At 44.7% G+C, this 25,218-nt stretch overlaps 1 protein-coding gene across 1 annotated transcript in view; it reads left to right on the top strand.

The window, feature by feature from the left end:
- Ext2 (exostosin glycosyltransferase 2) overlaps nt 1-25,218 on the top strand; it is a 129,252-nt gene that overhangs the window by 62,283 nt on the left and 41,751 nt on the right. Inside the window, exons 8-9 of the mRNA XM_031371104.1 lie at nt 837-968; nt 22,895-23,084. Coding sequence (XP_031226964.1) covers nt 837-968; nt 22,895-23,084 — 322 coding nt within the window. The remainder of the gene's footprint in view (nt 1-836; nt 969-22,894; nt 23,085-25,218) is intronic.

The raw sequence follows: 25,218 nt of genomic DNA, 5'->3' as shown, positions 1-25,218 counted from the left end.
GGTATTAAAGAGTGAACATGAGAGAAATCTGCATCATGGGTGCCTTTAAAGGAGTGAGATGCTGGCTAGACATGGCATAGGGTATCTGTGGTGTAGAATGCTCCCTGCCTTACCAGGGCTGTCTTTAGGAGTTTGCATAGACATAAACATTCACTTACCTATGCACACAAGACTTCTTGTATGTTAGAAAACATACTCTATATACGTTATATCTAATGGGGCTTTGTCCATTCTCATGTGTATAGTATGCATGTATACATGTATATTTGTGTGTGTGAGTACTTGCCTGTGTATATATGAAGACACAAGGTTGAGATGAGGAGTCATTCTTCATTGCTTTTCTGCTGTATTCTTGGAGACAGGCTCTTTCAATTGAACCTAGAGCTCACTGATATGACCAGGCTTGTTAGCCAGCTTGCTCTGGGGATCTCCTATTTCCAGTTTCTGATTCTAGCATTATGTGTAGGCTCCCATGCCCACCTCACATTTACATTTGTTTTGGGAATCCAAACTTGGGTCCTCGTGCTTGTATGGCAAGTGCTTTAACCACAGACAGGACTATCTCAGCCTTGTATTTACCTTCTTAAAAAGACTCTAAACATGGCCAGACATAACACATAGTACTTTCATCATCATCAGCCCTCTTCTATTACAACTCTGTGTACTTCTCTGGTTACTATTCTGTTCTGACTGCTATCTGACACAGCTGGTGTGGCAGCAGGGAGCACCCTTCACCCCAGAATGAAGGAACCACCTAGCCCTAGAGTGTCTGTGACAGGGCATCTGCTCCCCCACATCTCACTAGCTCACCTGCGTCATGTTGTTTTTTTTTGTAGGCACGATGGTTCTGGGAGGCATACTTCCAGTCAATTAAAGCCATCGCCCTGGCCACCCTACAGATCATCAATGACAGGATCTATCCATATGCAGCCATCTCCTATGAAGAGTGGAATGACCCTCCTACTGTGGTAAGTGGGTTCCTGTGCTAGCCATGTGAACCATTAGAGTGAAAGAAACAAATGTGTACAACCCAGGAAGAGGGTATTTAAATGCTGCTGTCTCAGATGAACATTGGGGGCTCCCAATTTATAAACACTAAGTGTCATGAAAGGTCAGCTAAGTCCTGATGTAATACTGGGGGACTTCAAGACACCATTCTTCTCTTCAGTCAGGTCTTCCAAACTAAAAGCCGAGGAACAGCAGAGCCAACCCAGACAGTTGGATGTAACAGACATCTACAGACCATGCCATCCAACAGATAAGAGAACACACATCTCAGCAGCCTGTAGAACCTCCCCTACAATCAGTCACACTAGGTGTCACTGAGCAAGCAAGCCTTAACAGATACAAAACACTGAAGCAGTTCTACCCTCTTAGACAACAGAACAAAACTAGAAATCAACAGCAAGAGAAACCACAGAGAATGCACAAACACATAACCAGTTGAACAGCACACTCTTTAGTTAGCAGCGAGTTCTTGAAGAAGTCAAGGAGGCGACTTAACATTCCTACACTCTGATGAAATGGCAGCACGGCCTACCAAGCTTCTGGGAGGGGAGGGAAGCCAGTTACAGCAGCTAGTGTTCAAATTTTAAAAAGGAAATCAATGTCTATATGATAGTTCCGCAGTTCAGAGCACCAGTTCAATTCCCAGCACATAAATGGTGGTTTACAACGTTTGTAACTCCAATCTCAGGGGATCTGACACCCTCTTCTGACCTCCACAGGCGACAGGGACCAGTAATACACCTAATCATTAGGGGTACACCAGGTATACTTATTAATACACAGACATGCACACAGACAGAACACCTATACATATAAAGTAAAAATTTTAAAAATCAGAGCAATCTTAAATAAATTACCCAATGATACTGAAGGTTCTAGAAACACAAGGAGCAAACCTAAATGCACTATGGCCAGATATCATAAAAATCAGGGTGGAAGTTGATTAACTAGAAACTGGAAGAACAACTCACAGAGTTAAAAAGCTGGTTCTTGAACAGATGAACAAGATTGACAAAGCTCTGACCAAACCATCAGAGGAAAGAGCAGAGCCGCACCAACAAGATTAGAGATGACTGGAGTTGTTACAGCAGAATCCATTGAAATCTGGAGAATCACTAGAGAATATTGTAGAAACTTTTCAAAAAGCCAAGAAATCTGGAAATAATGGATAGATCCCTAAATATATATCACCTACTGAAATTAAATAGTATAAGAATATAAAGACAGCTTAAATAGACCTATAAGAAGCCGCACAATTGAAGAAGCAGTGAAAAGTCTTCCCACAAGGAAAAGGCCAGGACTGGCAGATTCACTACTGAGTACGAGCAAACCTATAAGGAAGAGCTCGCACAGAACTCACATTGTGCCATAAAATTGCAAATGAAGGAACACTACCAACATTCTGTGATGTCAGTATTATTCCAAAACCAAACCAGATAAGAACACAAAACTACAGACCAACTTCCATGGCTGGATAAAAAAAAAAATCAACAAAATACTTAAAAACAAAATTCAAGAGGACATTAATACCATATATCACAACAAATTTGGTTTTATCCCAGGAATGCAAGGTTAGTTTAACATTTACAGAACGAGCAAATGTTACACACCAGATGAATTGACTTGAAGACAGAAATCACAGATCCTCTCAGTGAATCAGGAAAGGTGTTGACAGAGTTCAGCAGGTTCATGATAAAAGTCCTGAAGGAAATAGGACCAGAAAAAGGTACCTCAGTGTAGTGAAGGCTTGTGGAGGCAAACAGCCAGCCAGCATTGTGCCAGACAAGGACACTCCGTAAGGATTTGCCAGACAGGAACACTCCGCGAGGATTTCCCCAAACCCTGAATGAAATGGGGGCTCACTCTCCACTCATAGTCACTAAAGCTAAAGCAATGACACAAAAAAAGAGAAGCGAAAGGGACACAATAGGAAACTCCCCATTTACTGATACTGTGGTCCTACTTAAAAGAGTCTGCGGGCACACCAGAAAGCCTTAACCCTAGCCCTAGCCCTAGCCCTAACCCTAACCCTAACCCTAACCCTAACCCTAACCCTAACCCTAACCCTAACCCTAACCCTAACCCTAATGTAAACATTTTCAGCAAAGTGACAGGGCTCAAAATCAACACACAAAAATGAAAAGCTTTTCTATGTCTCAGTAACTAACTTCCCAAGGAGAAATCAGGAAAAAGGTTTCTTTCACAATAAGTAAGTGAACATGTAAACCTGGGGGTTCCCTAACCAAGGAGGGGGAGACCTCTGTAATGCAGTCTAAGGATACTGTGGAAGAAGATGACACTAGACAAGGGAAATACGTCCCAGTCCCCACAGAGATTTCACTGACAAGCTCCACATAGCTAGAAAAAAGAAATAAAAAACCTCCTAAAATCCACATGGAAGCACAAAAAGCCCACAGATAGCCAAGAAAATCTTAAACACAGAAACTGATGCCAGACTTGTTACATGTATGTAGTACTTGATTTCAGATTATACCACTGAGTCATGGCGGAAAAGACAATGTGGTACTGGCAAGAAACTAGACATGTATACTAGTGGAATAGAATAGATGACCACTTATCTTTTGATAAAGATGCCAGAAACACACAGTGCTTAAAAGACAGCCTCTTCAGCAAATGGAGGTACAGAGAGACATGGGAACAGGAGATTCAGGAGCCTCGGAGCACTGTAGCAGGAAGGAGGAGATGAAGGCTGAGGAGGACTGGATCATAAAATATGATAATGTAGCTGAGGTGTCAGTGCTCTGTATAGATGCTAAGAAATCACCATAGCATTAGCAGAGTAAGAATACCCTTGGGATCAACCTGTGTGACACCAGTGTGGAGGACTGGTGTGCATGGCAGTAGGACAGCATTGGAGACAGTCTGACGAAACCAAGAGAGAATTAGTCCAGGTGGATTGGAGCCATGGCTGGGAGATTGGTTGTTCTCCCTGGTGAGCTAGAGCTGTTGTTTATTCTGAGGGGCTTTCTCAGTCTGGCTCGTCTCTTTTCCTAGCCCTCTCTCCTGCTTGCTTTCAGGAGTTCTCTATTATGGCCCAAGTTACTTCTCTTGAGCATGCCCACCTACTGCTCCTCCTGAGCCCCAGTGTGCCTTTCTTTGTCATCAACTCCTCTTCCCAGGGACCTGCATATGCATCCTTCCTCCACAAGGCCTTGCAAACCCTCACGCAGGAAGCACGACCTCTGAAATCTCTTTCTGTTGCCTAACATACTTGAAAGCATAATTTCCTATGAGGTTATAAGCAGCTGCAGGACTCACATGCCAGTATGATAGCCATTATTTTAGTCGTCCCCCACATACCACCTGCTTAGAATGTAGGGAAGTGATAGATGTCCTCTAAAGTCTCACCATGCATACATACCTGTGGCCCGTGCTGGTCACATAATTGACAGGTTGTGTAAACAAGTGAGGATGTGGGCTTCACTCTGCCAGTAAAATCCTGTGGGAGCCACTGAGCCCCCTCAGTGTGGAACCTAACTCCTGAACTAGCATATGGTGCAGGTTTAAACTGAAGGTTCTCGTGTGCTCGTCTGCAGAATGCAGGCAAGTGCTACCAGCATGCTCAGGCAGACTGGGAATTAAGGAGTTCACCCTATGTGTTTATTTAGAACTCTAAGATTAAGTAATTGGAGTTTCAATTCTCTTTTTGCAAGTATAGACTAAGGGAAACTGTGAAGGTGTGGGTTTAGAATGGGCATGCTTAGAGTTTAAGACAGAATGGTCAAACTAAGGAACTCAGAGCTTGGTAAAGAACAGGGGAACAAAAAGCATAAATCTAGGTGCACATCCAGAAATGTATTTGATAGTTTTCGTTTGGTTCTTTTTTAAATACCTGTTCGGGACACTTTGGTGTTCATCACCTCTGTAGTCAGGCAGGTGACGAGATTCCTGATTTACAGCCCAGGGCTGCTCACTTCTGCTCTTCAGTGGAAGCAGTAGGCGGGAGGCTGGATAGCAATGATTCATGTGTAGTTGACTTCTCCCTCCCCTCAGGAATATTTAACTGACTCTAGATGAGATTACTCTGAGCCCAGCCTGCAGGGGAGTCTCTCCTCTAGGTTCCATCAAATTTACAATGTCAGACACCCGAGGTGGGAGTAGGTGTGGTTGGTGGTCAGTAAATCAGGGATGCTCTGGGATGCTCAAAGGTGTGCTGCTGGCCTCCCGCCTGCTCTGTGCATGCTCAGACAGGGGAATGAGAGGTGAAAGCTGTATTTTGGATAGATACAGCTGTCTCCATTCAATATAGAAATGGCTATGGCTTGTGGGTAACAGACAGCGAAGGATGGCCTCCTGGAGCATTCATCACCAGGTGCCTCACTGTTCTAATCAATAGGGTGAGGGCAGTCACACTGTGTTCCACTCTCAGGGTCTACGAGGATTTGCTACAGAGAACCTTGAGCACTACTTGGAAGTAGCATGTCTGCCTAGATTAGAGACTGTGCTTGGGAAAGGACTTCTCACTGGGCTCAAGCTGGTTAAAAGGCAAGTAGGGATGGAGAGAGAGTTCAGACAGAAAAGTGAGGACCAGTGTACAATCCCCTAAACCCCTATGAGAAAGCCAGATGTGGTGGCACACACCTGTAATCCCAGAACTGGGGGTGGGTCCCTGACCTCTTCACAAATGTGTGTGCATGTATACTCCATCACACACGAGCATTTCCTAGTGTTATTACTGATTAAAACTTGAAAAAGTATGTCTAACCAAAAAATCTAATACACACACACACTTATACAAAGACACATTAAAAGTTGTATTTAAAAAGAAAGAATACAGCCGGCAGTGGTGGTGCATGCCTTTAATCCCAGCACTTTGGAAGCAGAGGCAGGTGGATTTCTGAGTTCGAGGCCAGCCTGGTCTACAGAGTGAGTTCCGGGACAGCCAGGGCTACACAGAGAAACCCTGTTTCGAAAAACCAAAGAGAGAAAGAAAGAAAGAAAGAAAGAAAGAAAGAAAGAAAGAAAGAAAGAAAGAAAGAAAGAAAGAAAGAAAGAAAGAAAGTTCAGAGAGGGTGGGAAGCTGGAGAGAGATGACTTAGCATTTAAGAGCACTGGCTATTCTAGAGATCCCAAGCTCAATTCCCAGCACCCACATGTGGCACCACCTATAAATGTAGCCCCATGGGATCTGATGCCTTCTTCTAGTGTGCAGATGTATATGCAGACAAAGCACCCATATACATAAAATATATAAAATACACACATACATATATATACATATATACATACTTTCATACATCATGAATTAATAAATAGAATAAAAGAAAATGTATGTTTTTATCCTGAATTTTCATCACAGGGCTTCCTCTATCTTTTACCTTTTCTATTCGTCTACCCACTGATCTGTTTCTGTCTTTGCACTTGCCAGCCAAATGTTATCATCATCTCCCTAAATCTCTGCTTCCTGCCTCACTATCCCTGCAACCACTTCTAGGCTGGCCAGGCAGCCAGGCTTTTCCCCAGACACCATTCTGGATGTCTGGTCACAGATGTATGAGATGCAGGAGAGAGTATATGGAGACTGGGACTGAGGCAGGCTATTATGTTGCATTTGGATTTCTAGCACATGCTAACCAAACTGAATTATCTCAGTAACATTCTTTTAAAACATCAAAAGTAATGTACTCAGAATTGTGAATTTCTTCATTATTTGTCTATAATGTGATTTTTATTCCATCTTTATCAGTGTTGTGATTTTATTCACTCATTGATTGGATATATTTTTTTCAAGTTTTAACCAGCAATAACACTAGGAAAGTTTGCCTTCTCTTTTCCTTTCTGCATTTACTATGTCAGATATGCTGGCTAGTTTTATGTCAACTTGACATAAGCTAAAGCCATTTTAGGAAAGAAAATACCCCACATTGGCCTGTAGGCAAGCCTGGGTGGTGTCACCCCTAGGCTGGTGGTCCTGGGTGCAGGCTGAGCAAGCCAAGAAAGCAAGCCGGTAGGCAGCATTCCTTCATGGCCCCTGCCTTAGTTCCTGCTGTCAGTTCTTTCTCTGGCTTCCCTTCATGGTGGGGTGGGCTACAACTGTAAGCTGAAAAACCTTTTCTTCTCTAAGTCATTTTTGATCATGATGTTTTATCACAGCAATAGATACCCCAACTAAGACACTGGACCTGGAACACAGAAGAATAGGCCTTCTCATCACAGCTGGTGATAAACAATGGGGAGTTTGGGGAGGCTGCCTAAAGTGTGTAACTGTGTAAGGGTAAGATGGAAAAACAAGAGCTTGTTCCAGTGCAGTCAGCTAGAGGGATGACTTACCTGCAGATAAACCAGGATGATCTAAGCATGGGGACTTCCTGTCAGCCTCTGACCAAACCCAGAGTTTGGATATAGAAAGTGCCAGGGACTGTCTACACTCTGAGATGTTCCATAAGAGCTCCTGGCTGGTAATGCCAAGCCATGGGCTCAGTTGGGCAGATGTGGGTACAGAGTCCTGCCCATCTACTCCAGGATCCAGCTTGGCTCGGGTGGGTACATAGGACTCACATTTCTTGCAGATTCCCAGGCCTTAGGGAACCGTACGTCATCATAATGTATGATGCTGCTGACCTGAAGACCATGTTTTGGTGTGGAATTTGACTTACTCTCCACATCCTAGTTCACTGACTGGAAGGAGGCTTGTCCCTCCTCACCTTGACCTGCAGGGTTTAGGTTAGAAATAATCCAGAGGCTGTTTATGCTATGTCTGTCACTGCTTTCCCTACAGCTGAAGGCCGCACACACTCAGCTGTCCAGATGGCTCTTGCTCACAGTGGCTGTGGTTGTTCTGGAAAGATCACTCAGCTGTAAATGTGAAGTCAGTAATTACATGAAAGCCCAGGAAGAATGGTCAGATGCATGAGGCAGAACTCTCAAGTGGGAAAGACACCAGTTTAACAAATTGCCTAATTCAACTCAGCACCACCCTTTAGCTTCTGGGTTGTGTACAACACAACCTCTGGAATTTGAGGGCCTATTCTTTTCCCCAAGGGGCTTTCTAAGGCTGATTCTAGGATCTTTCCCTCCTACTGCCTAGAAGACAAAAATACAAAACTACGTATGGAATTCAGAAACCTAGTTTGCATTTTAAGTAAATTCTTGAATTATATTGTTTTTAGAAATACATCATGAGTTAGGGACATTTGCACAAGTGGCTTAGTAGATGACCTTAAATTCTAGACTTTTCTGTGAAGAGCTGCAAGGAAAGCCAGAAGGGAATAGAGCAGTCAGCAGTCAGGGAATAGAGAGCTGGGCCTTGGTCTATGGATAGAAAGATATAAGAACTAAGGAGCTTGGGCAGTTCTGGTCAGAGGGAAGATAGGAAGGCCCAGGCCCCAAGCCAGATTTAAATGAGGAGAGTTTATAAGGAATGTGAAAGGCAAACTTGAGGTGTGCCTGAGATCATAACCGTATCAGTCAAATCTTCTGCAGTGGAAGGGCTCTTCCACTGTATAACAGACATCTGTGTTATAGGCACCCCAAGGGGGACACATCACCATGTGGGGTGGCACCCCAAGGGGGACACATTTCCCACTCCCTGCATCTATCCTTTTGTTTGTTTGTTTTGTTTTGTTCTGTTTTTCGAGACAGGGTTTCTCTGTGTAGCCCTGGCTGTCCTGGAACTCACTTTGTAGACCAGGCTAGCCTTGAACTTAGAAATCCACCTGCCTCTGCCTCCCAAGTGCTGGGATTAAAGGCATGCACCACCACTGCCCAGCCTCCCTGCATCTATCCTTAACTCATGATCCACTCTGAGGGCTCCAGCATTCATGAATCAAACCCTACTCTCTCTTGACACTGCACAACATGTGCGAAGCAAGCAGGTGGAATAATATTTTAGAGTGTGTAGAGGCTTGACCTGCAGCAGGTGGACAGGGAACATGCTGGCTGCCCTGGCGATGTTGCCCTGCATGAGTTATCAGGCATGAGCACAGTAGATCCTTGGTCTTCAGGAGCCATGGCCAGGCTCCCTCTAGGTTGGCCTCAGCAACCCCATAACATAGTTTTAAGAGTCTCCAAAGTAATATTTGAATGAGATTTTCTCATAACCAGGCTATTACATCTATAGATTGGAAAAATGGCTACATTGCTCTGGCCAGAGTTTGACACTTGATTTTTATCCCAGCACTCTCCCTTCTCACTCTGCAATATTTATTTATTTTATCATTTAAAAAATAGTGCTCTGTCACACATGCGTTTTAGTAGTCACATAAAAACTGGAGCCTGTTCCTGGGACAGCTACTTTCAACTCTTCCCACTCCCCTCTGCTTGTCTTCCTGCTCTTGTACAAAATGCTCATAGTGCAATTTTAGAATTTCTCACTAAGAGACATCTTTTCCACTTTCTCCAAGTTGGTGCTTTTTCTCCCATTCTCCACTTTCCCTGTGGTTGTGTGTGGTTTTGTGTGTGTATGTGTGTGTGCGTGTGTGTGTGCACGCACACGCATTTGACCAGTGCTAACGTGTCATCACTTTCATTAAAATCTTGTTTACCTTGTGTGTAATTGGGGCTATGGATAGTACTTAAGATCCTCTGTTTTCCAGGGAGTTGATAGCTATTATTTCCTTTTACTTCGTTTGGTTCTATTACAAATGGTTTCCACTAACTACCCTGGTTAAGACAGTAGACTGGTCAGCTCAGTAAAGGCCAGGCTTCTTTTCTTTTGGCTTCCAAGCCCCGTCTCCTGCAGTACGGTGAGTCCTCCTGGGTCTCTGTGTAGCTGTTGTCCTGATCCTCTACCATTCTGGAATTCTCTTTCCTCTATGCTTTGTGCTGTTTCCTGTTCCAGGGCCTAACATCTTTCTTTTTCTTGTTTCTTCCTTCCAAAGAGCTGCCTAAGGCAGTACACAAGAGAGAGATGATGCTCCGTCACCTTGGGTGTCTGGAAATGTGCTTACTTCCCATGTGGTGAGGGCTTGGACTCAGAATTGTGGTGGAGACAGATTTACTGAGAACTTTGAAATTGTTGCTCTGTTGTCTCCTGGTCCTTCCATGTAATCTCAGAAAGAGAAACATTTTAGTTCTTGGCTTTTAATGTTAACTTTCCCCCACTCTTGGCAACTTCTGTGTTCTAAGTTTTAGGATAATGTGTCCCCACATGAGTGTTTTTGCTGACAATGCTGATTTGAGCTCTTTCAAGCTGGAAATCCATGCCTTTCAGCATAGAGGCATTTTCTTCTTGAATGTCCTCTCGTTTCTCTCTGTGGCATCTGTCCCCTGGATGGTGAATGTGTGGAGTAGCTCTGCTGCTTTTCCTTCCAGGCCTGATCTTTCTGTTCTCATTTCTGGGACATTTCCTTCCTTTATATTTTAACTTTTCTTTTGATTAAAAAAATTTTTTTTTAAATTTCAAACTAATTTTTCATATCAGTTCTTGTTTTAAGGATACATAATTTTCCATCTCTGAAAATGTTGTTCTTTCATTCTTTTTTTTTGTTTGTTTGTTTGTTTTTCTGAAGCTATAGGTTGAACCCAGGCCTTGTATGTCCTAGGTAAATGTTATGCCCCTGAGCTGTGTCCCCACCCCTAGCACATTTTTAAAAAAATCTTGTTAAAGTTCAGAATTGAAGTTTTAAAAGTAGCATTTTTTATATGTTCCTTACCTGTAGTCCTCCAGTGTTAACATTTTATTGCGGTTGCATTTTCCCCTGTGTATGCACAGGTCTCTTCCCGAACCTTTCATCTTGGTTCTCAACCTTCCTAATGTTGCAGCTCTTTAATACAGTTCCTTGTGGTATGGTCACCCCAACCAGAAAGTCATTTTCATTGCTATTTCATTACTATAATTTTGCTACTATTATGAATTATACTGTAAATATCTGATATATAGGATATTGGATATGTGACCCCTGTGACAGGCTTGTTCCACCACGGAGGTGTTTCAACACAGTTTGTCCTGGTGTTGTGATGGTGGTGTGGCTCACAGGCTTCTTCCGGGTAGTTTCAGTGTCTCATTACTGTTTCCTTTCTTCTGTGTCAGATGAGGGAAGTCATGGCTTTCCCACCCTTTTACTTTTCAAGTCTGCACCCTCTGTTTTGAGTCCTATGTGGGCTCCCACCTGAGTAAGCTGCCAGTGCTTCCTGGCTTGGGGGCTGTTTCTCCTTTAACCTGAACCTCTTATTGTTAGTTTATTTTTGAAGTTTCCCATTCATCCATTCTAGGAATGGAATACATTTGTATTCCTCACTAGTTATTCCTTCCGGAGTCCTGGTAAATTCATGTGCAACTTTTTTTCTTCTGCCATTACCTTCTCTTCTTGTTCTGTTTTGTTTCCTGGGTTTCCCACATTTCATATCTCTGTACAGGATAGTGTTTTCCACATTTTATCTATGCATTGTAATTTAAACTTCAGTGGTTATTTGTAGAAGTTCATTTTGGTTACTTAATCAAATCTGTCTGCTTGGCCCTTATGTTTTTATTTTTAAGACAGGATCTCACTATATATGCTGACCTTAAACTCCAAGCCCACCTGACTCACTTTAGTGTCTTTTATGTCTTCAAGGATCTGAGACCTTTGTTCATTGCTTCTCCATTTTCTGGATTCCTGGTGAGGTCTCACTGTGTCGTAGGTCAATGTCTGCTGCTTTGGTTATACTGTTTCTTGGGGTTTTTGTCATTTTGGAGCATGAGCTCATCTTTGATGAGGTAGTGGGTGTGGGGGAGTAAATTGTTACAACTTGAGCAGAGAGGGTATTTTCTAGGGTCTTGCTTGTTCACTCTGGTTCACTTTGTTCATTTCTTTATTGTCAATGATTATTTAAGGAGTTAATGCTTCTGCAGGTACTCTAGACACAGCATAGAGATCAATCACACTCCTACTCCAGCTCCTCAGGTAGAGTACCTGTACCTTCACGTAGACTGTTACATCCAAACCTGCATGAAGACTGCTTTCCACTAAACTTTCCCAAGGAGATCTCTGACACCACCCCAAGCTCAGGCCCAGAAAGAGGAGTGTGTTGTGTTGTTGTGTCTCTTTGTAGGTGGCTTTTCCTGCTCCTCTTCCTTCCTTGATCACACAGGCTTTATGTCCAAGATTCCTTTGCCCCTCTCTCCTCAGAGGCACTGACGCTGAGCATCATCACTATGCCCAGCCATAGCCTCTGCCCTCCAGGTGCCGCTCTGCATAACTCCGCTGCCCTCCACCCTGGGTCTCCACTTTGATCCTGGCCTCTGGGATTTCATTTTTCCTGTGACCTCAGCTGCAGGTTGAAAAGGAGTTTTGCTGTATTTTATCCTATATTTCTATGTGCTTTACAGCAAGAGGATTTTTGAAAAGAAACACCGCCATGTGTTTTAGCTTCCAAAAATTTGTCAGACCCAGATCCATCGCTGTCTCCTTCCCTGTTCCTTTTGCTCTTGTGTTTCCGTGCCTTCTTTCTTCCCCCAAGAAGAAACAGAGGAAAGCACAGTAGACAAAACATATGCCTCAGTGAAATTCCAGAGAATTAAGAAGTGGCTGTGCTGTGGAGGCCACCCCTTCCACCTTACCAGCTCCCCGAGTGCTGCATTTCTGTTACCCTCATAGACATGAAGATTCGGGTTCTCTTGGTCATAACTGTGGAGACCCTCTGAGCTCAAATGTCCTGAGCTGTAATCTAATCATTCCAGAGAGTGCATGTGAAATCTTCCCACCTCACTGCTGACCTTGCTGATAGAGCCAATGGGCTGCCAGCACACAAGTCTACACATAGGTTCTTTCAAACTGCTAGAATTTTTCAAGCATGAGATAGTTAGGTGAGATTGTAAGTTTGCTTACCCTCTCATGAGAAGTAGTGGTTTGGTAGCCTCAGTTGCTGTCTTTAGACTATAGGTGAGCCTGGGTGGTTGGAATCAAGTGAAGCATGAGTATTTTCATGGAGGTCTTTCTTTCAGATGTTGTCCGTATCCTCATGAACTCGAGGGTGATGATTGTGTGTTTGTTCTAAAAAATAACCCCAATCCTGTGTACTATCCCTGTCAAACAGTGGAATTGTTATTTTTAATATGTCAAATTGTAAACCAATAAAATCAATGGTTGTTATTTTTGCCAATATCTTAAGCAGTCATATCATAGATATATTTAGTGAAATTTATTGCTTACAGACTGTTATAACTCATGAATTATTGAAAGTATCAACATCTGGAATCTTCTCTTTGCTCATTCCAAATTCTTTTAATATGGCTTATGTGGAGCTGTTCACTGGCTTGTGTCCATCCCACTGATGGAGGCCACAGCCAGATGAGGTTCTTATAAATGATCGCCTTCCTTTCCAAGCACTAGGAAGACGAAATGTCAACTTTTTCCTCTACTACCTGAAAAGCAATCAGTGGCCACCCTTCCAGCTCTTCCTGACAGTAGTTTGGCACTGTAAAAGGAGGATGGGCATCTGGCCAAATGTAAAAGATTGAAGTGGCCAAGCCTCAGCTAATAGCAGGAATTTTCAGGAGGTAGTCAGGTGGGTTTAACCCCTGAGCCTTCAGTAAGCTGAGTGCAACCAGACATTTCTGAACTAAGTGTTAAACCTCCCCTACTGCTCATGATCTGAGGGACTTGAGGTGACTGAGGGACTCATCCTCTGCAACAGTTTGATATCTGTAGGGCTGGGCTTAGGGGTGCTAATGGCTACAGAGGAGTAGTGTCACCACTAATTCCTGGTTGCTTATTGGTGTCTGGACCTTCAAAGAAAAGGACATTTTGGAATCAAACCTGAGTTCAGGAACATTCACTAGTTTGACCCTGTGTGGGTTTCTTACCTCTTTAAAATTTATTATCATTACTTGTAAAGTGGGAACAGAGTAGGTTAATTCTTAAATAGTATGATTATGAAAAATTGGAGGTATAATTTACAAGGAAGATTTTTATAAATGGCACAGAACTTTAAAAAGTTGTTACTGCTATGGCCACTGATGCAGTTGACCCTCAGCATCTGTGTGGGATTCCTGTGGATAGAAAACCCCACTGATGGTTAAGCTCCTAGTGTAGAGTGGTGTGAGTGCACAGATCTGTGCTCGTTCTCTTACAGACAGATAATCTCGAGATTGCTCCTAATGCCTGAGCCTCTGTGAGTGCTTTGTGAACATCAGTTTTACTTTATTGCTCAGGGAATAAGAGCAAGAAAGGAAAGTCTCTACATGCTCCTTACAGAATTAGCATTTCCCTCAAGTGTTTTCAATCCCCACTTCCTTGAATCTTTGTATGCAAGAATCACAGATAGAGTCAGGCTATACAGTGCCTTATCATATGGATACAGGAATTTACAATGAGGTGGGACTCTGTTTACAGCGGGACATTCTTTACACCCAGGTGACTGTCTTAAATATTTCTGGTGTGGATCCTTTCACCCAATAACAGCGCTCTGCTAACTCGGTTCTGACTGGTGAAGGTAGTGAGACATTCAGGACCTTCCTCTGGGCTAAGGTGTAGTTCAGTGGCAGAACGCCTGCCTAGAGTTCAGGAAGCCCTGGGTGTGTTTGTGGCACCACAGAGTCACCATCACCATCGTCCATAATGATGAACCAACCCACCTTTTTGGTAACAAAACAGGGGTCTGCAGAACTCTAGCCTGTCTTGTGTAGAAATTCTCTGTTTCTATCATTTCAACTGTTATATAATTACTGTCAATTTTCATGAGAATTATTTTCAGCAAACTTACACACAAATGTGGCCCTCAAATTAAACAAGGCACATGGTAGTGCATGACTAACTTGACCATAGGAATGTAGAAAGATTTCTCTCACTTGAGTAGTAAACTACCAAAGAAGTTCCATGGGCCAGTTTTAACTAGTTGCTGAGCTGGCATGCAGGAAGCTGAGCCCTGAAACAGACTGGCCCTTGCTGCCCTGGGAGGCTGGGCTCACGGCACGCGTTCACCGTGGAAATCCATAGTCTTTGGTGATGCAGAGATTCAACGTGACCGCTATGAGAAGTGGGAGGATGAGGAACAGGATTTATCACCTGTGACCCATCCAGACCAAGACATGGAGAGCTGTGTCTGTGTGACATGAAGATGGGACCTGCCTAGATTGGCTCAGTGCTGAGACCTGTGCTCACAAACCATCCCACCCCATGTAGGCTGTGGGCTAGGTTCACACCTAGTCTAGTCCAGATACGGTGAGAGGGAACTGGATAGAACATGGCCCTGAAACTCAGACCCTTCCTTGAGGAATTTGTCTTCTGCCTAGGTCTCAATCCTTTCAGTAAACTGCTAAGAGAAGTGAGGAGCCCCCATTAGAAACCACAAAACCATGAAGCCCGAGTACGAGCAGCAGAAACAGCTATTGAGACTCCCTGTTTAGACTAGAGGATGAGGTCCAAAGAAATGGTTAGAACACAGCCCAAAGAGACAGCAGTGGAAATTGAAGTGGTGTGGAGAGCATAGGTATGCAGCCAACACACCCTCTTGGAGCTGCAGGAGGAGAGAAGTACCAGAGAGGTTTTTCTGGGAAGGAAGGTGGCTGAGAGTTTGAAGAACTGTTAAACAGCGCCAGGCCTCAGACCCAGGAAGACCAACAAACCACAGGCAAATTATTACAAATAAATGTGAGATAGGAGTCCATAGTGAGCCAGGTCTCCAGAGAAGACCCCATTATCTGGAGGACAGAGAAATGTTTGAATTTACCCTCATCACTGTGGCTCTCGGTGTCTTCAGACATGTCAAGGGAGGCATATGTGATCAGAAACATCCCCCTGCACCAGGTCAGCAAGAAGCTCATGGAGAGGTGCATGGAGGCAGGTAGCTAACTCTCCCTGTAGTTGACAGTTGTCTTAGTCTTCTGGCCTTTGATCTCTGTCACCCTGTGTCTGTTTCATGTATCATCAGTAAGGTTTGGCCTCTGGCATTATTCTTGTTTTTCAGAGCAACCAGTTATTATTTGGGAGGCAGGAGGTTGACTCCAGATTTGTCTTCAATTCTTTCCTCTGTGAACTAAGAAATCTTGCTTGGAGACACATGGGCCCATCAGCATGCTCTGGAAGAAAGCTGTGGGTAGTCAGGGCTATAGAGGTTTAATGGTTAAGGCAGCATGGGCCACATTACTGATTGCCCCTTTCATATCTCCCAGTAACCATTAACATAAATATCATCTCACCATTTTGGACAGGGGACACCACCCTTGTGCGAGCAAGTAACATGATGTGAACTCTTAACCCTCTCATGGCTTCCTTTGCTTCAGAGCCCATGGCCCACATCCACCCATAGTCTCTTTGAACCTGGGTGAGGAAGGAAAGGGTTAAATCCTGTCGGTGTTGCCCTTTGACCAATGCAGGATAAGAGGCATGATGAAATACTTTTCAAAGTCTTCTGTGGAAACACATCATGCATAATTGGAGCAAAAAGAATAAATCAAAGCTTTCTCCCCCCAACCCCCTCTAGTCTGGTAATTCATAATTGAAACCACATTGAAGTAAGGGTTGATAACTTCAAAACAACAAGACTGCCCTTTCTATCAAGGTAGGAATAGGTAAGGCTGCTCATTACAGGGGCTCCAGGCTTCTGTGTAATAGTCGGCCCTCTTCCTCTCTTCTCTGACGTCTCATTTTTCCGCTCAGGAAAGTGCTTCTGTTTACATCAAATATAGGCCGACTTAATGTCTGTCCTAGTCTCTTGTTTCTGCATGAAGTTATACAGAGGGACATGAAGCACCTCTGACATGGTGAGCAAAGAGAATTAGGTTTCCAGTTGTCCTTGGCTTCTTCGGTGCTGGTATTGCGGCTGCTCAGGTTGACAAGGCCCGTAATTAGTCATGAAAAGCAGCCTTTCCCCTCCTGACTCTTATAGTCCCCAAGTCAACCCAGCAAGACCTTTTCAGGATGGCTGGCAAAAGCCATTTTGTTTGTGCGCAGTAACCATGACAAGGATAGCTTCAGGCTACCATAATCTCTGATCCTAAGAACTCCAGGACAGGGCTGCAGAGGTACAGGAACACCTTCCTCCATGTGCAGCCTGAGTTTGAGTCTTTTGAAGGAGAAACTGTTTGATTGCCCTTGACTTTAGGGTTGGTGTCCCCAGGCCACTCTTGTAAGGCATCCTGAGACATGAGTCTTCTAGAAAGGAACCCACAAGCCTTCCACTGAAATGAAGGCAAGCACTTCCCTATGGCTGACATTGAGACTGGACAGTTGCCATGGTTATTATGAACTACTTTGTGTGACTGCAGTTTAGCCATGAAAGGTTTCTTCATGGGATTTCCACAGCAATTATCCATTGTAGGGGTGGAGTGAATATGGTGGGAGGATGGGTGAGAGAAGAGCAGGACAGTGTGGCCAAGGCCAGTGCTTTGTTAGAATAACTCCCATTTCACCCATCCCCTAATGCCTCTGGGTGAGCAGATTCCTGAGATGCGATAGGTTTGGAAGTCATACCATCCTAACTCACGGATGACTTTGCCTTCTTTCCTGTCCCCACTGCTGGGTGTATCTGGCCATAGTGGAGACTTAAATCAGGCACTAGGGTTAATTGACAGCATTGTTTGCTTTTTCCTGGCAGAAGCCAGAGCCTTGAGTAAATTATGGAGGTTTAAACTTGCCTGATTTCCTGCAGAAAGTGGGGTCAAGAGGTCCCAGACTATAGACACTCTCTGTGACCAGCCAGCAGGGGTCAGTCCTGAAAGGTATTTCAGAGGTGACGAAATACATTTTTTTTTTTTTAATGTTCCTTTCCAGTGGGATATTTCTGTGGACTTGGTTTGTTGACCTTACTCCAGTGGCACAGAACTTCTGTGAAGGCATGTGCCCCAATTAAAAGCTGCCTTTGCTCTACCCTGCTGCTGAGCTCTGCAGCCAAATGGGATTATGTTCAAGGAGGGGGTGGTGCTTGGTGCAGAAGCCCACTGCTCACCAAGGCTTCCTACCTGTGAACTTTAAAGGCAGCCATGTTCACTCATCAGTAAAGCACTACTTGGGAGAAGAGAGCTTCAAAAGAAACAAACAAGGCAGGCCTGGAAGTGAAAAGGGCCGTAGGATAGGGCTTGTCACTCCTTGGCTTCAGCCTTTCAGATCCTCCCTGTCTCTCTGAACGCTGTGGGCAGGCTGCTCAGTTCAGTTGGCAGCCTTCCCCTGCTTCTCCCTTCTGCAGCTTCCCCAGAGCAGGGGGTGTTGTTGGATCTCTGCTTGCACACAGCCGTGGAATCCTATTTGGTACCCTGTTGTACTGCCTGCTATTTGGCATTGTAATTTATCATTCTACCCTGCTGTCTTCCCCATCCAGTCACCTCACTGTTGTAAGTGAGGAATGTGTTCATCTTTGCATCCGAACCTGATCTAGACTTAGAGGACATGATTAGGAAATGTAGACACAGGGAATGGGTTCCTGGGACATTACTGGTGTGAGTGGTTTCTGCATTGCCAATGTATTGTGGCAGACAAATGCACACAGTAAACTACAGGGTAAAAAGCAGGGTAAACTAATAGCCATGGATTCTATCCTAAGTATTGCATACAGTCTCATTTAAATTCAACGTCATTCCACAGGGAAATAGATACTGTCATGGTCCCATTCTTAAAGATGAGGAAATGGCTGCTGACAGAGTTATGTTTTCATGGCATAAAGCTAATCAGTGGCAAGGCCTCTGCATCAGTTAAATATTGCAATAAAATTCTATAGTCGTGAGCATGATGAGATTCTTGGGAAGTACTTCTAAGATGAATTGACCAAGTTGGAAACTCATGCTTCTATCTCTACATAGAGGACAGTTGTAGTAGGGCCTGGGTCATCAGACATTAGTCCTTTGTTCTCCAGCATTTTCAATGGCACAAGGCACTGGTGCAAGCACTGGATGTTATATCCCCTGCCTCACAGAGCCTTCATTCAGTGTGGTTGAAACCAGCTCAAAAGGGAAAGAACAAATCATGGGAAAAACAAAAACAAAACAAAACAAAAAACCCAGTCTATTTGGATGATTAGCAGAGGTAGAATTCAGGTAAACCAGAATGCTGGGATGCTGGAGAGGAGGCGTGGCTTCACATAGACAGTGTGCTGAGACCCTAGACATGTGAAAAACCCCTGCAAAAGATCAGTCACTGGCTCTCCTCCCCCAACCCGGGGTTGTGGATGCCCAGGACTGTACATTCCTCTCTTTTGTGCCAAGTAGCAGCACCTACAAAGGTAGCAGCCGTGTCACAAGGATATGAGAGAGAAACTGAGACACAGGAGGCCTGAAGTACTTTGCCCAAGTTACACAGCTACTGAGAAGGAGAGACTGGACTCCGTTGAGGCTCCCAGGCTTGTTGCAGTGGCGCTGATTCACTCTGGCAGTGTGTCCAACTCTGATGGATCTGTAGCTCACATGTGCCTCCTGTGCTCCTCTCAGTGTCTGCAGTTCCAGGAAACGGCTGGCCAGATTTCAGGCCGGTGAGCCCCTTTCCATCTGCCCCCCATGTGCTGCCTCCCTCTGGGCTCCAGCCCTGGTTGGGATGCAGGCTGGCAGTGTGGGAATGGCAGTTCTTCCCAGCAAACTGTCCCTGTCCTTCTTCCCTGCCCTGACCACCCACTTCCTAAAGACACCAGGGAGGAAGTCTGTCATCTAGCCAGAGACAGCTCCTTCTCCTGGCAGCACCTTGAAATCAGCCTAAGTGCCCTCAGGGTGCCTTGGGTTAAATTCCAGGGTGCCCATCCTCTGAGGCTGGCTTTCATGTCTCTGGACCTTTTTCTGTCCACACTGTGCAGGCGTCCAAGCACGTTGGCATTCTCCTCCCTCCTCCCACAGCACAGACCTTGTTTTGTTGTCTTAATCGTTTTTCCTTCTGCATCTGTGGGATAGTTACCTTTGCAAATTTATGCACCCACTTTGTCTTGGAGTTATATGTGTGGTATGTTTTGTATGTTCTTTCTACAGTCACAGTTCCTAAGGGTAGATGCTTGCTTATTGGCAAGAATTGATAATAAGGTTCAAGAATTTTTAGGATTTTTGTTTTAGTGAAGAGGTAGATATATTGACTGTTGGCATCCTTTCCTCTTCCTGACATCCCACCTGCTGTGTGTGTGTGTGTGTGTGTGTGTGTGTGTGTGTGTAGAGGAATGTGGGAGGGACTGGAGTCAAACTGCCTGGGCTGTTGGAGTTCCATCACTCCCAGGCTAGATCACATTGAACATAATTTGTGATCTCTAGTCCCAAATTTCCATCTCCTGTGATGAGAACAACCCTGTTTGGGGGTTGAGTTTCAAATGAGTTAATGGATGTGAGACCTTGTGCATGGCACTTAGGGGCCCCCTCACTGAGCCTTGTCTTGGTCCACACATTAGGTAATCTTCAACATCCTCCATTTCAAATGGTGTTTTTCAAGTGGACTGTAAGGTTCATAATGTCTGGGCATGTTGGTCGGACTGGTAATGGCAGAGGGCACCTAAGCAGCCCTGGAAGAGTACCTGTGACTTAGGAATAAAGCTACCTGCTAACTTAGCAGTTTCATAGAAGTCAGGGCCAAGATGAAGGATGAGGCTTGAAGCAGAAGACACAAAGGGTTCCTAGGAAGGGAGCAAGATTCTAGAATTTGGATACTAACATCCAGCCACTGTCCTCAGACTGCAGCTCAGGGTCAGTGTGATGCCATGGCTCTCTCGGCTGTGAATTCTAGTGATGGCCATCTCTGGCCAGATAGGCTTGAATATCCTGGTCATAGGGCTGCAGGAATCCCATTCAGACTTCCCGAGTCTCCATCCCATGTGTCTCCCATGTGTTTGTGTACATTTCCTGGCCTGCACTGTCACATCTGGTAGACAGCTGTTGTCACATGTGTGGTGATGGGTATCCATCAGTGGTATAGATAAGACTGATAGAGAATCCAGAAACTAAAGGGTTATAGGGAAACGTGGGACAACCAGAATGACAGCTGGGGCTTTCCACATTCTCCTCCTCTGGAAAGCTGCAGTTCTGGGCTGCTACTTGCTGACATACAGTTGTGGGCGTAGTTAATGACACCGATTGTATACTTACAAGCCATTTAGAATGGAAATGTTACATATATTTTATCATAGGTTTTTTGTTTTTGTTTTTGTTTTTTTTTTTTAAATAATGTAATACACCAGAACCATTGTGTTCTGTGTATGTATAGTATATGTGTAGTTGGGAGGAGGGATGGGGCAGGCATGCCTATTTTACACACAGAAGCCAGAGGAGAATGTCGGGTCTGAGTTTTTTTCTCCACTGTCTTATTGCCCTGAGATGAGGTGTCTCACTGAGCCTGGGCTCTCCTGTTGAGCTATCCTGGGTAGCTAGCAAGCCCTTGGAGTCCGCAGCCCCAAGTTCCCATAGCACTGGGGTTATAGCTGTGTGTGAGCATACCTGGTTTTTTACATAAGTGCTGAGAATGCCTTTGTGCTTGCTCAGCAAGCATGCTTACCTGCTGAACCATCTCCCCAGGCCCTGCTGTATTCTTAAAATTCAAATGAATTCTATTTGAAGGAAGCTCTTAAAATATGTAAGATTATTTTAATAATAGCTTCTTATCTGTCATTAGCACAGAAGATTCTTCACTTACTTTGTTATATTTAAATCATATAACATTCTAATGGTAGGGAAAAGATTATATTACTTTTTTCTCTTACTTTCAAAACTTTCTTTTGACAAAATTTCTAATTTATGGAGAGATTTTGAGACTGGTCCAGCAAATTCATGTTCACAACCAGGTTCACCTTTGAAGAGAGCGCCCCTGGCTCCACTGGGAGGGAATGATGGCCCGCTTCACTGTTTTATCTTTCTGGTTTCTTTATTTCTCTATTTTAAACACCCCTGTGTTTGCTCTTTCTTGGTCCCTTGCAGTCTGAAGCTTTTGCTGTCCCATGGCATACTGAAAGCATGCTTCATTTCTGTGACAGATTCATTTGTTCATATTCTGTGGTTTGGGGGGTGGCTGTTGTTGTGGCAGTGGCAGTGGTGGCGGCGGCTGCTGTTGTCATTTCTGGGACTGCCTATTAAATGGACGCTGGACTGATGGCCCTGGTTTCTGTCCTATTTTTCCTTCTGTTTTTTTCTTCACTTGCTTGGAATATTTTTCTGTCTCTTAAATTAGAAACCTCACCCTTAACACACACATACACACACACACACACACACACACACACACACACACACACACACACCCCTCTCTCATGGCTTTTAACATCCAAGAGTTCTTTCCAATCTTTGACAGATATTTTAAAATAAAAATAACTTTTTCATGGCTGAAAACCTTTTTCTCCCTGAGGATACCATTTGTTTTGTTTTTTTTTTAACTTGATTCTGTGTGCCCATTGTCTGTCTGCTCTGAGCTTTGTCTGTTCCTTTGGTTTGTATCACTTCTGCTAAAGATGCTCTTGAACTGTCTGTGATTCTAGAATCTGTTCATGATTAAGAAAGGATACCCTAAAAGCTGATCAATAGGTCTTTGTGGACCCAAGTACTGCCTGGGGGCTTCCCCGGGAGCTGGAGGTGCCAAGACAGCTGCAGGGCTCCTCTTGACTGGAGAGTCCATTTCCACTGAGAAGCAACCTGGCCGGGTTGGAGAAAGGAGTGTGTGAGCTGGAGTCTGACATTGTGACACAGCCTTTTAAGCAGCCCTCTGCCCTCAGCACTGTTCCTCCTAGCAGGGTCAAGTGGGCATGCCCTCTCCTGCCTACAGCCCTCTCAGGCCCTCCTAGTCTTTTCAGCTCTTCGTCAAATCCCTGCTGTCATGGATTTCCATTCTTCTGTAGTCATTAGCTGCCCTCTCAGTGGTTTGGGGAGGAAATGGAGGTAGATGTGTGTTTTAAGTCCGCCATGTAGAAACATCTTCTCAGCTCAGGTGTTCTGTGCCCTTCTCTGTGGTGTCAGATGGTGAGGATGGGACACTTGTAAGAATGGCTGAGCTCTTGCTGGTGTTGGGCAAAGCCACCAACCTGCTGCAGCTCCTTCTCTGACCCTTGTCCTCCTGTCCTCTTGCAGAAGTGGGCTAGTGTGAGCAACCCGCTCTTCCTCCCGCTGATCCCACCACAGTCACAAGGCTTCACTGCCATTGTCCTCACCTACGACCGCGTGGAGAGCCTCTTCCGGGTCATCACCGAAGTGTCCAAGGTGCCCAGTCTGTCCAAGCTGCTGGTGGTCTGGAATAATCAGAATAAAAACCCTCCAGAAGGTAAGGAGAATGAAGAGTTATAGTGTCAGAAGGGGCCATCTGGGGCTTCCTGCACCCCTAAGTTGTACTGACTTGGGGTGGACCCATCCTCCCATCCTATGCCAGCAACACTGCCAGGCCAAGGCAGTGTGACCCTGCTGTTCAGAGTCATCTCACCAGAAGTGTTCTAGGGTGGCCCAGTGAACTCTGAGCCCTGGCATAGATGGAGCCACAGTGTTTGAGAGCTTAAGAGTCACGGGGATCAAAGGCTATCCGCCTTGGGAAAACAGGTCTCCGCTTCCCTCTGCCGTCCCAGCCGATTTGTTTACATGAAAACTCAGTTTACAGGGCATTAGTTTTCTGCTCCCTTATCTCTCTTCTGATATTGAGCCCTCCTTCAAGAAAACAAAAAGCAATAGCTGCTGTTCTGCTTAGGTCAGCTGCACAGCTCCTGTAGCCTTGCAGCCTGAAATGGGTTCTCACAGGAGCTGGCTGGATGCTCCAGCACTTGTCCCCTGCCTTGGCCACCCCTGTCATCTGCTGCGGCGACCAGGGTGAGGCCTGTTTGATTAATTGGATTTGTTTTTAATTCGAGACGCACAAGAGTTCGTCCCACCTGCATTTAGCGTCTCGTTCAGCCTGTCTGTTACTGACCCTAATCCCAGGGACTTCAAAGCTCCTGCCATTTAGAGCCTATTAAAGCCAGGAAGTTTCTGATGGATTAGAGCAAGGAATGAGTTTGAAGTTTGTAATGTGCACTGCTGTCACTGATAAGGTCTAGTTTATTGCCTGACAGGAGTATCTGTGCTTTTGATGGCTGGTCCCCTTTAACTGGTTACACTGAAGTCAGGATGGCCAACCCTAGAAGCCACAATGGTGGGTTAGCGCCCAAGCTGTGAGAGCATCAGTTCTCTCTCTGTGAGGCACTCAGAATTTGCTGGAGAAAATTCTTTAGTGTCTCCCAACACATGCTTTAAAAAACTACTTCATGGCATATTTATTCTCTCAGAGAATGACATGCTCTCTTTTAGATTTGAGGAGCCATTGTTTGAGTAAAATAGGTTTTTAATTTTTAAACTTTATTTAATATATGTGTTAGGATGAAGTATATGTACACAGGTACATGTGTATCACAGCATGGATGTGGAGGCCAGAGCACAACTTTATTGTTTATTTGCATGCATGTGTGTGTGGCATGGCATGTCTGTGGAGGTCAGAGCACAACTTTATTATCTATTTGCTTGTATGTGCGCATGTATGCATGCCTGTACAGTGTGCATGTGCAAGTGTAAGTGTATGTGTGTCTGTGAGTGTGAGAATGTGTGTTCATACATGCATATGTGTGAGCATGTGCGAGTGTGCGTGTGCGTGTGCGTGTGCGTGTGTGTGTGTGTGTGTGTGTGTGTGTGTGTGTGCATGTGCACCATGGCATGTGTCGCAGTCAGAGTACAACTGGTACGATGTTAAGACTGGAAGATCTAGCTCAAGTGCTTATAGGCTGGGTGACGGTCTCTCCACTGACTGACCTTCCCACCACCTCATACCATCTGCACAAGAGTGCCTAGGATCAAACTTAGATGGTTTTATTATTCAAAGGGGCCCTTTACTTGCTGAGCCATCTCCCAGGCCTAGTAACTAGCTCTTTTAAATAAAAGTCCTATGTTATGCCCTCAAACATAGCTGCATTTTTTTATTTGCTAGATATTTTTTTTTTTTGCTTGTTACTATAAAATGACCAGTTTTCAGAATTTCTGATTGGCTGATTCTTAATAAGAAAGGAAAGCTGGGTATGGTGGAATACACCTAAAATCCCATCCTCAGTGATGACGAAGAAGATGATAATGGTGGTGGTGATGGTGGTTATGATGGTGGTGGTGCTGATGGTGTGGTGGTGGTGATGGTGTGATGGTGGTGTTAGTGATGGTGGTGATGTGTGGTGGTGATGATAGTGGTGGTGGTGATGATGGTGATGGTGGTAGTGATGGTGTGGTGGTGGTGATGATAGTGGTGGTGGTGGTGATGATGATAGTGGTGGTGGTGATGGTAGTGATGGTGGTGATGGTGGTGGTGGTGATGTGTGGTGGTGATGATAGTGGTGGTGGTGGTGGTAGTAATGGTGGTAGTGGTAGTGGTGGTGGTGATGGTGGTGATGGTG

This window comes from Mastomys coucha, unplaced genomic scaffold, assembly GCF_008632895.1.
Source record: "Mastomys coucha isolate ucsf_1 unplaced genomic scaffold, UCSF_Mcou_1 pScaffold15, whole genome shotgun sequence".
Lineage (NCBI taxonomy): Eukaryota > Metazoa > Chordata > Mammalia > Rodentia > Muridae > Mastomys > Mastomys coucha.
This window is presented reverse-complemented; position numbering and strand designations above follow the sequence as displayed.